The sequence below is a fragment of the Equus quagga genome, chromosome 8, assembly GCF_021613505.1.
Source record: "Equus quagga isolate Etosha38 chromosome 8, UCLA_HA_Equagga_1.0, whole genome shotgun sequence".
In the NCBI taxonomy this organism is placed as follows: domain Eukaryota; kingdom Metazoa; phylum Chordata; class Mammalia; order Perissodactyla; family Equidae; genus Equus; species Equus quagga.
In genome coordinates this window covers 80,842,963-80,855,103 of record NC_060274.1, presented here as the reverse complement: position 1 = coordinate 80,855,103, position 12,141 = coordinate 80,842,963, and the positions used below count along the sequence as shown (strand labels likewise).

The following is a 12,141-nucleotide window of genomic DNA, read 5'->3' as shown; positions in this document are numbered from 1 at the left end:
ATTTGTGGAACAAACTACATCTCTCAAAAGTAAAAGATTTCTAGAAGGAACAATTCTTATTTTTTCATTATCAAATTAATTTCGGAACATTACTCTTTTGCTCAAAAATTCAGATTAAACTGGTTTTACCTTGAACTTTGAAAATTTGTCTGAAAACAACCTTTGATTTAAACATCTTGTAATGATCTAAAAATTATTAGAGATTTGACTAAATCTAGTAAAATTATATTAACTGCATATAAAGTGTTTCACTAACAGGCTATGGATGTTAACTGTTCATGTTACTAAGAAATTACTACACACGGCCTACTAAAATATTTCAATCTCGTATTCATATCACTAAAAGAAAGAACTCAATGACCAACACTCTAAAGTAGATGGGAGAGAAAAGGAATACAAATGGCTTTTAAACACAGGAAGAGATGTTCAACCTCATTCAGGTAGAAATACAAATTAAAACTATGTTATAAGGGGCTGGCTCCGTGGCCAAGTGGTTAAGTTCGCACACTCCACTGCGGCAGCCCAGGGTTCGGATCCTGGGCACGGACATGGCACCGCTCGTCAGGCCATGTTGAGGCAGCGTCCCACATCCCACAACTAGAAGGACCTGCAACTAAGATATACAACTATGTATGGAGGGTTTGGGAAGATAAAGCAGGAAAAAAAAAAAAGAAGATTGGCAACAGTTGTTAGCTCAGATGCTAATCTTTAAAAAAAAAAAAAAAAGAACTCCTATCTCCTAGGGGTATATATTAAAAAAAAAAAAAAAAACTATGTTACAAAAACATTTTCTTCCTGTTGGATTAGCAGAAATCCAAACATTTGACAACATTCTGTAGACAGGACTATGGGACAACGGGCATTTTCCTAACCGGTTGGTGGAAGAATTGGTTCAATCCCTTGGGAGGACAATTTGGCAGAGCCCTCAAAATTATGAATGCAAAAACCCTCTGACCTAGCAATCCACCTCTGGGAACGTACACAACAACAGTGTTACTCAGACATACGCAAAACGACTTCTGCTGAAGACTGTCAACTACTGAATTCTTCCTAGTCACAAAAGATTGTAAGCAACCTAACTGTTTAACCATAGGGAACTGGTTAAACAAATGATAGTAAACCTATAATATAACACCTTCCAGCTGTCAAAAACAAATGGGGGTGGGTGGGAAATGTGTGCCAAGAGGCAGTCTATGTATCAATAAGGAAAGATCCTCAAGATTCATGGTTAAGTGTAAAAACCAAGGAACCAAGGTTCAGAATAGTGTCTATACTATGCAACCTCTTCATAAAAAAGGAGGTAGAAGGGGAATAAGAAGATACAGTTTTTACTTGGATATGAATAAAGAAACTCTGGAGACATGAACTAATAGCATGGTTTCTTATGGGGCAGTGAGGACTACACTGACAGTGGATTAGGAGGGAGATTTCAACTGAATATATATTTTTATTTCTCGAATTTTGAACCATGGGAATGATTCACCTATTCAAAAATTAAATTCTTATAGTAATAAAAGTAAAGATAAAATGATTCCCACTTCTGGCTGAGATGAAGTAACAAGGACCCTCCAATCTGAAACAACTAAAATACCGAACAAAATATATGGAACATTTTTCAAGTCCTCAGACAATGAAAACTGATCCCTAAAACAAAGGAAACAAATAAAATAAGCTATACAATTCCCCCAGCTAACTGTACAGAGAAACCTTCCAGGTCACAACTCAGGAAAGGAGAACCTAGGTAGAGCCTGGTGGTCTCCAAGACGAGGAGATGAACTGGGAGACCAGGGAGGCCAAGGTTCTGTGCACAGAACAGAGTAATCACTGAGGAGAGGGGTGCACAGAGAAACTGCTCAAGAACTGCAAAGGACTCCCTCCAGTCTTCAGTTGAGCACTGATCAACTGAAGACTGCCTGTGTATGAGGACACTACCTAAGGTCAGGTAAAGAGCCAGCATTATAGGGAGCAATATCAGGAGGTCATACAGGGCCAGGGATGGTTACTGTTCTCATCAGGGTGAGTTGAAAAACCTCCCAATTCATGAGGCATTGAGTATTCAGAAGGGTTATGCTGTAGACTTAATCCTGCTCTGGTCCCCCTAACAAAGCTTACATCGCAAGATCTGATAGGATCAAATTGCTCCCAAGTAACTTAAGTATCCTAGAACAAAGCTTAAGTATATTTCTAAGAACACAAAAATATCCAGCACTCAATAAGGTAAAATTCATGATGGCTGGCAGCCAATGAAAAACAACCAGGTATGGGGGGCTGGCCTGGTGGCGTAGTGGTTAAGTTCGTGTACTTCACTCTGGTGGCCTGGGGTCCGGATGCCAGGTGCAGACCTATGCACTGCTCATCAAGCCATGCTGTGGTGGCATCCCATATAAAAAATAGAGGAAAACTGGCACAGATATTAGCTCAGGGTTAATCTTCCTCAGTAAAAAAATAAAAAACACGCCAGGCATGCAAATAAGTAGGAAAATATAACCTAAAATGTGGAGAAAAATCAAGAGTGATCCAGAAATGACAAATATGATTGAATTAGTAGACAAGGACATTAAAACATTATTTTTAACTTTACACATTGTACTCATATGTTCAAGAAGCTAGAGGAAGGACTGGGCATGTTAGGTAGAAACAAAGCAGATATAAAAAAGAATCAATTCCAATTTCTAGAGATGAAAACCAAAATATATGAGAAGAAAAGCACACCAGATGTGATTAACAACAGATTAGACATTGCAGAAGAAAATATTAGTAAACTTGAAGACATAGCAATAGAAATTATGCAACATGAAAAACTGGGAGAAAACAAGACTGAAATAAAAGAGCAGAGTATCAGTGAGCTATGGGATAACTTCAAGGAGCCTAATATACATGTAACTGGTGTCACAAAGGACAGGAAAAACAGGAATAGAAAAAATATTTGAAGAAATAACAGTCAAAAATTCTCCAAATATGAAGAAAGAGATAGTCTTTCAACAAATGGACTTGGGAAAACAGGATATCTACATGCAACACCCTCTCCTTTGACCCATATCTTACATGTTATATAAAAACTCATAAATGGATCACAGAGCAAAAAGAAAAAAACGGACAAACTGGACTTCATCAAAATTAAGAACTTCTGTTTTTTGTATTACAGTAAGAGAATGAAAAGACAAGCCTTTTCACTGGGAGAACATCTTTGTAAATCCTAATTCTGACAAAGCACTTATATCCTGAAGACATAAAGAACTGTCAAAACTAAATAATGAAAAAACAAACAACTCAATAAAAAATGGTAAAATTTGGGCTGGTCCAGTGTGTCAATGGTTAAGTTCATGTGTTCTGCTTTGGCAGCCCAGGGTTCACAGGTTTGGATCTTGGGCACAAACCTACACACTGCTCATGAAGTCATGCTGTGGCAGCATCTCATATACAAAGTAGATAAAGACTGGCACAGATGTTAGCTCAAGGACGATCTTCCTCAATCAAAAAGAGGAAGATTGGAAGATTGGCAACAAATGTTAGATCAGGGCCAATCCTCCTCAGACACAGACACACACACACAAAAAGGATAAGATTTGAAGACATCACCAAAGTAGACATAAGCATGGCAAAGAAGCACATGAAAAGATGCTGAATGTTAGCAGTCATTAGGGAAACGAAAATTAAAATCATGATCAGATACCACTATACATCTATAAGAATGGCTAAAATTATAAAGACCGACCATGCCAAATGTTGGTGAAGATGTGAAGTAATCGAAACTCTTAGATAATGCTGCTGGGAAAGTAAATTGGTATAACCACTTCTGAAAACAGTTTAGCCGTTTCTTTAAAAGTTCAACATATACCTACCATATGACCCAATCCTTCAATTCCTAGGTATTACCCAAGTGACTTATATGTAAAAGGCCACAGCATCTTTAGTTATAATAAATATTTATATTATATTATTAATAAAAATAATATCTTACAATATATTATTTATAATGGCCCAAAACTGGAAACAAAAATGTTTATCAGTTAATGGATAAACAAACTGTGGTACAGCCATGCAATGGAATACTACTCGTCAATAAAAAGGAATCACCTACTGATACATATAAAAACATGGACGAATCCCAAAATAATTATACTGAATGAAAGAAGCCAGATTAAAAAAACACAAAACAAAATCAAAGAAAAGATTCATGCTGTATGATTCTGTTTATATAAAAACATGGAAAATGTCGACTAATCTATAGTAACAGAAAGCAGTACAGTCATGTGCCGCATTTAATTATGTTTTTGTCAACAATGGGCCACATATATGACAGTGGTCTCACAGATTAGTACCATGTAGCCTGGCTGCGCAGTAGGCTACATCATCCAGGTTTGTGTAAGCACACTCTATGATGTTCACATAATGATGAAATCGCCTAAAGCCACATTTCTCAGAATGTACCCCCGTCGTTAAGTGCGCATGACTGTACTTGCTTGGGATAGCAGTGGGGGGGAGGGGGAAAGGCAGCAGGAGGGAAGGAGTACAAACGGACACAAGGAAACTTTGGGAGTGATAGATATGTTCACTGTCTCAATTGTGTTGATGGTTTCACAGGTGCCTATATATGTCCACACTTACCAAATTGTACACTTTAAATATATGCTACTTATATAAACTTAACTTCAAAGATATTTTTAAAAAGATAAGAATAGTAAAAGTACTGAGAAAATAAAATATTGCAAAAGAATATGCTGTGCCTATGCAAATGACAGTAGTTAGTAGGAGAAAAAACCCAAATGGATGAAATGGCTAGAGAAACAGCTCAACCATGACCCTGGTGTTAAATCAGAAGGTGGCTGGCAATTTGTTTGGGAATGTGTTGGCTGAACTTGGTACAAGTGTTGCTCACATACCCTCAGTCTCAAACCACAGTTTCCCAGGTTCCTCTGAGTTTGCACATCAGAGTGAGTGACAAGGCAGTGAACACAGCAATCATAGTTCCTAAGAAGTTCTCTATGACAATAACAGAGATAGTCAAGGAAGGATGCTATTTTTCTAAAGATTTTCAAAGTGTATGAACTCGGCCTACTCAGTTAAATGCAGACACACACACACACACACATTTTGAGGTCAGCAAGGGGACTAGAATATATATTTGGTTAAGACAGCTTTGAGGGGCAAATCACACTCTTATTTGGTAAATATCCATCTGTGGGCCACAATTTTAAGCTTCTGTTAGTCAAAAATATTTATTACAAATAATCTATTAACATAGGTTGCTCAGAATTATACTACTGATAATTCTTAATTTACATCATACTTGAATCATTGGTCTGTGCAAGGCCTGCTTTTGTTTATTCTGTTAGTCTTAATAACATAATAAACAGCCATGAGCTTGCCACCCAAAACAGAGGCTAGAAACCCACCTGGTCCTCTTGCCCACATTTCATTCCATCCACCACTCTGGCTTCCCCAGTCAAGGTGACCCTCACCCTGAATCTCGGGTTCACAAACACCTTGCTTTCCTTTTTGTATAGTTTTATTGCCATCTATATGTCTTCTTTAAAAGTATGCATTTAGTTATTTTAAACTTAAAAAAATAGTATCATGCTATATGCATGTAGTCTTTTGGGATTTACATGCTTGTTAATATGCTTCCAGCCATACAAATATAGGAATGACTCTAGGAAATTACTGTCGTGGATGTGTGAACATTCAACCCTGATAATGCTAAACTTCTTTCCTCCCAAAGTGGTTACATCCATTTACACTGCCACCAGCAATGTACAAGAGGTACTATAGATTTGTATCTATAATTTTTGCCAAATGAACGTTAAAAAATGGTATCCCACACTGTGATTTTTAATATCTCTTCATATGTTTACTGTGTGTCTCCTTTTACTTAATTTGTGTATGCAGAGTGAAACAGGAACACAATTTCATATATTATCCCAAAGAGTAACCAATTTCATTCACAGAATAGTATCTTTTTCTCACTGAAAGACATATTATCTCTGTCATATAGCAAAGTAATATATGTGTGTAGGTCTCTTTCTGAACTCTTTATTCCATTGATCATTCTGTCTATTCCTATGCTAATATCAATACCACAGAATCTTAATTCCTACACATTAATAATAATCTGCTATTCCTGCTTTTCTGCCTTAAAAGTTTCTTGGCTATTCATCTTATCAAATACCATGAAAAACCCTACTGGAATTTTTATTGAAATTTCATTGAATCTACAAATCAATCTGGAAAACTGACATCTTCACAATATTATCTTCCTGTCCATGAACACAATATATCTATTTAGATCTTCATAATATTACTTTGTGTTTGTAGAGGTCTTGAATATTTATGACGTTCTCTGACTATTGTAAATGATGTCTGTCTTAGTTACATTTCTAGATGTTTGCTGATGACATATGGAAATGCAACTGACTTTTGTATACAGTCAGCATTCCATATCCATGGGTTCCAGCATCCACGGATTCAACCAGCCACAGATGGAAAAGCCTACGATGACTGCATCAGTACCCAACATGTACAGACTTTTCTTTCTTGTCATTATTCCCTAAATAATGTAGCATAATAACTATACTATAGTTAGTATATAACAGTAAATAATAGTATAAAACAGTAAATAAACAATACAGTATAATACTATTCATTGTATTAATTACTGTAAGTAATCAAGAGATGATTTAAAGTATACAGGAGAATGTGTGTAAGTTATACGCAAATATTACACCATTTTATACAAGGGACTTTTGAGCATCTGCGGATTTTGTACCCGCAGGGAGTGGGAAAGTGACCTGGAACCAATCCCCTGAAGATATGGAGGGACGAATTATTAATCTTATTTTCAAGTACCTTGCTCAATGCTGTTATTTTTAATAATTTACAGTTTTAGGGGGGATTTCTATGCAAAAAATCATTTATTCGAAAACAAGCTTTATTTTCTCCTTTCCAAACCTTTTACTTCTATAGTTTATTTTTGTCTTCTTGTGCCTATGGGGCTTTCAATAAAATATTGAATAAAAGTGGTGCTAGTGAACATTCTTCTCTAGTTCTTCGTATTTTTTTTTTAACTAGGCAAAGATTTTATTACTCCTTGTTTTAAGCTTTATGTTCTGGCTTCTTTGGCTTAATTAACTGCAAACAAATAATTGTGTATAAACGAGAATTTAAAAAGCAGCAGTGTCCAAGAGATTCAGAACTTAAAATATTACAGGTTTCTGTATTTCATTACATCCTAAAGAAAATTTTTTAAAGCAGTCAAAATTCTTTAACTTTCATTATTTTTTTTACAGGCTGAATCAATTCCATTTGCTTCACTGTTGGAAGACATCAAAATTCTGAACAAGATCGCCCTGCTGCCCAAGAGCAAGTGGTGCTTTTCCACTTAGCTTCCGCCAGGGTCCCTAAGCTTGCTGACATCACGCTGGTCCATGATGCTGGGTGGCATTTCTCTCAGCTGCTTTGTTCAGCATGGCTGGTGACAGTGAAAGTGTTTGCTGCCAGAGATGTCTGAGCGTTAGAACTGTTAAAGTGGACCACCATTCCCTGGTGCACAAACATACTTACCTTTGTAACATCAGAGATACTGTTTATTCCTAGTTTCTTTACAGGGAACTAACGATGTTTTGCCATCTGTTATAACAGGTATTTGTTATATCAGCTGTTACTCAATATATCATCTTGGAGCAGTCCCTTTTTACCAACGCACAATTATGCCTGCAGTTTGGCAAGTTTCTCTCGGTTTATGACGGGTTCTTTCCTCTGGGTGCAGTGGGAATGGGGCTTCACGGGGGCCTGGGGTTGGCACTCAAGTGGTCTCGGGCAGACCAGCTCAGAGTCCAGTTCCCGATTTTAAAGAGAGTGATTCTAACAGTTAAGTATTCAAAATAATGTTTGTTCTAGTTTTTTTTTTTTTTTTACTAAGATTAAGGTTTTTTCCTGTTCCTAATTTACTAATCTTTTAAAAAAAATCATGAATAGGTATTGAATTTTATCAAATTCTCTATTGAGGTTTTTCTCTTTTAATCTGTTAATGTGTTTGGTTACATACATGGATTTTCTAATATGAAACCATCTTAGCATACTTGGGATAAACCCAACTTGGACTTGTAGTATTATCTTTTTTTAATACATCATTAAATTTCATTTGCTAATATTTTGTTGAGAATTGTTACATGTATATCTTTGAGTAAAATGGAACTGTAATTTCTTTTATTTTTGGTACATCAGTTTGGCCTTAATAAACAAATGGAATTACGAACAGCCTTTGGGAACCCAACCTATGTATAAGTTGAAGAATTTCAGAATTAGCTACAAATTCTAACTCACCCTGATCTTCAAATTTAAAAATATAGATCCTCAGGTCTCATGAAAGATTTTCAATTTTTAGTAAGCACCCCAAATGATACTGATAAAGATGATCTACTGACCATGCTTTGAAAACCACTGCCCTGGTAGGGAGAGCTCCTGACTTCCCTCTGCTCTCATGGCAATCCGGAGGAGGAGTCGAGACAGGCCCAGGAGGACTGCCTGGTGGAGCTCCCGGTGAACGAGCTGAGGAGTTCAAGAGGCTAAATGCCCTTGCTTCCCTTTAGTGTCTCTTAGCAAGATGACCACAGATTGCTCAGGACAGTCCTTGTTTAGGCCTTTTATTCCAGCATAATTAGTAACTGTCCCCCCTTTTACCTTAAAAAATGCCCCAGTTTGGGTACATGCTTTAGCTCTCCTGTAGTCCATTTTCTTTTTATAATCGGATGGGTCTGAGACTGCCTTAGGCTCGGATGACCTCTCCTTTCCCATTTCAATCCCCTCTCCCAGTTCTAAAGGCTAAATAAAAACCCGAGTTTGAGAAAGTATGAAATGGAGAAAAATCTATGTCTAGGACAGGTCTAAATATCCTTGCATTTCATGTCATTCAGACCAGTTCACCAGGTCAGAATCTACTAAGGAATTTGGGCCAAAGCCCCAGCTATTAATATTACAAAAATTTATTTTTCCTGTAAAAGTCCATTATAGTCATGGTGAGTTGATAATTCTGGAGTTTGGACCACAGGAAGAAAAGTCTTCCTAACTATCACAACTAACATAGAATTTTAATAAACAAATCTTAGGTTTTACTTTTCCAGTCTACTCAGGTCCAAATGGAAATGTGTCAGTGGAGGAATAAAGGTATTCTGAGAGGTAGTAGTGACATGAAACATCTAATTTCTAATACCATTTCCTTCATGATTCTTTTCCTTGAAGACAAGGTCTCTATCTTCATTTCAACCAAAGTTCATTATAATCCTAAGTATTTTGAGAAGTTCAATTTACATACTAAAATTCATGACTAAATATTCTATCCTAACTGCCAAAGAACAATATAAAACAGGTATTCAACACATATTATTTCAAAGAATTGTATGGCGATACAAAGACTAGGCTTTTAAATTCTCATATTAACAATATGAAAATAAGATACACCAGCAGTTGCCTTATGTAAAAATCTTACTATTTCATTCACACATGAAACAATAAATTTCTGGAATAAACCTGAATGATTAAAGCCATCTAAAACATTGATAGATATTGTAGAAGCAACGTTATCTAAGCTTGAAAACCCTCTCCTCAGTTCTAACACTCCTGTCATAACTGTCAATTCTTTATTTGTATTACTTTACTACTTTTTCTTTCTTGGCAATTCTACCACTCTCCGCCACCTCATCAGCACCATCACAACAGCAGCAGCTACTTGTTGAGTGCTCAGTATGAGCCAGGTGCTGCTATGACAGTTTTACATGAATTAACTCATTTCATCCTCATAACAATCCTTTGAGAAAAGAAATATTATCCTTAATCATACAGATGAGAAAAGGAAGCACGGAGAAGATAAGCTAGTCACTGACAGCATAGGTATCTGAACCCAAGCAACAACATAACCTTTCATTAGAATTGTCTTTCACAAATCACCCCACATCTTCAAAAATGTGCTTCCTGGTTACACAATTTCATCTCATTTTTTTTCCAAAATTCACTCAACATAATGAGACCAGATAATCACCATCATTAAAACATTCTCCTATTCAATAATCCATTTTACCTAAAAATTAGTTACAAAATACAGATCAAATGTGTCCAAACCAGGTGTTCAAGATTCTTTTCAATCTGGACCCATCCTCCCTTTCTGGGCTCATTCTCCAGTTAGCCCATCACAGGAACACTAAGCTGGAGGTGACTGGGACTGCATTCTAATTCTCTCACAGGGCCTGGAACACGATAGGAGTCAAAAATGTTTGCTAGACTAATGACTAAAAGGCTTTATGGCATTTCAGATACTTAGTGGTAGCGTAGTGAAATGCCAGGGTTCACAGGGTTCACAGAGAGATTTCCTTCCTAATTTCTTTATAACAGTAAGATAGTGTTAATTGTTTAAAAATTCACCAATGACAAAATAAGGCTATTCAGCATGATTAAACAAGACAGTTTTTTCTCTTTTGTTTAGCTAAAGAGTAGCAACTGGTGGTTACAGCCAACAGTGTGGTTAAAGAAATAAAAGTATTTTTAATATTACCAAGAATTTTATTACTAACCTGTTGAGGAGTAATGGTATCTCTATAGCTTGGTAAAATTTTTAGAGTGACGCTGCCACTAATATTTTTCAGTAATTCTTGTAATTCCTTTGGATTGTTTCCAACCTCATGGCCATTGACTTCTTTAATGATATCTCCCACATGAAGCAGACCTTGTCGATCTATCATTCCTCCATGAAGGATTCGGGCGATTACCAGATCATTATTTTCAACCCTAAATGTTACACCCTAAAGAAAATAGGGAAGAGAATTATCATTGATTTTAGATTATTAGGAAGAAATCTTAAATACTCATGAATACGTACATATAAGAAAATAATTCTAAGGGTAGTTGAGTGAATCGTTCCTACTTTTCCCATGTTCTCTCCTGTCTCAATATTCCAATCTCCTTAAACCACCTGCAACTGTGATGACATATATCAACCCTTAAAAAAGGAATCTCCATGTTAAGGTTAACCTTAAAAATGAAACAAACATTAGGCTGCATTCCACAGGATAAAAGGAAGCTCACAGCAGTAAGAAAAGCTATTTGTGCATTCTGACGGTCTTGTTCCCAGCTTTTCTTTTTTTCCACTTTACTGTTCTATAGTCAGGACCTAGAAATAATAATTTTAGCAGGAAATTGTAAACTCCACTACTTATAGAGTCCCACCATGTCTTCAATTTTTAATAACAAATTTCTTTTGTGTTTTGATACTGTCATTAGCAAGCAACCTAAGTTCATTTCTTCAAAGGGTATGAGAAAGAAATGAAGTAGTTATCTTTGAAATTTTTGCCACCCATTGGCAAACTTCTTCTGGCCTTTATTTCAGTTTAACTTTTTTTACTTTGGTTTAATTTTGTATGCTAAATCAAGCTGAGAAAGCATCAGCTGTGTAATTTATACACAGGCCAGAAAGGACTGATAAAACAAATATGGATAAAGATTTCCTAATGATACAAATTATGGAGGAGAAAAAAAGAGAGTAGTAACTGAGCTATAAGTATTTCAAATTTCAGAAAGTGCTCATTCATTTACTCACCAATGGTTCCCCAGCTCTTTTGTGAATACCAAGAATACGAATAGCATCAACTGGTAATAACTGATTATTGATAGAAGAATTATTCATTTCTGGGCTTGATGGAGGTGAATCGTAACACTTTGATGCCACAATATCATGGGCCTCCAAAAGTGACTATAAGGATGCAAATAGCCTTTGGTTATTAATTACTGATGGAATAAATTATAACTTAGTTATTCAAAATAACTTAGTTCATTATCCCAGTGGAGTACCAAAAATTTCCAAGGCACACATTATTAAACTCCCAAGTATGAGATAAATCAAACGCATATAGAACCTTTCAAAGAAATATAAACATATATACTTTTACTCGTCAAACAATACCATATTCCTTGTTTTAAAAAATTTGAAGAGACTGATAGAGTTTTGTGATTTTTTTTAAGTGACATGTTCAATGGAAATTGCACCTAGATTTCCAAGTGTGGTGCAATAGAGGCACTGGATTTCATTGCCACCATTGTCATCACCAGTTGAATACTTATCATCATTCCCTAGTTATTAATTATTATACAAACTCA

The 12,141-nt window shown here is 36.0% G+C and overlaps 1 protein-coding gene across 6 annotated transcripts in view; it reads right to left on the bottom strand.

Annotated features, from left to right (window-relative positions):
- PALS2 (protein associated with LIN7 2, MAGUK p55 family member) overlaps positions 1–12,141 on the bottom strand; it is a 109,005-nt gene that overhangs the window by 36,493 nt on the left and 60,371 nt on the right. For all 6 annotated transcript variants that reach the window (XM_046670119.1, XM_046670118.1, XM_046670120.1 and 3 more), the window contains exons 4-5: positions 11,585–11,737; positions 10,563–10,790 (exon numbers count right to left, since the gene is read on the bottom strand). In XM_046670119.1, the coding sequence (XP_046526075.1) occupies positions 10,563–10,790; positions 11,585–11,737 (381 nt within the window). The remainder of the gene's footprint in view (positions 1–10,562; positions 10,791–11,584; positions 11,738–12,141) is intronic.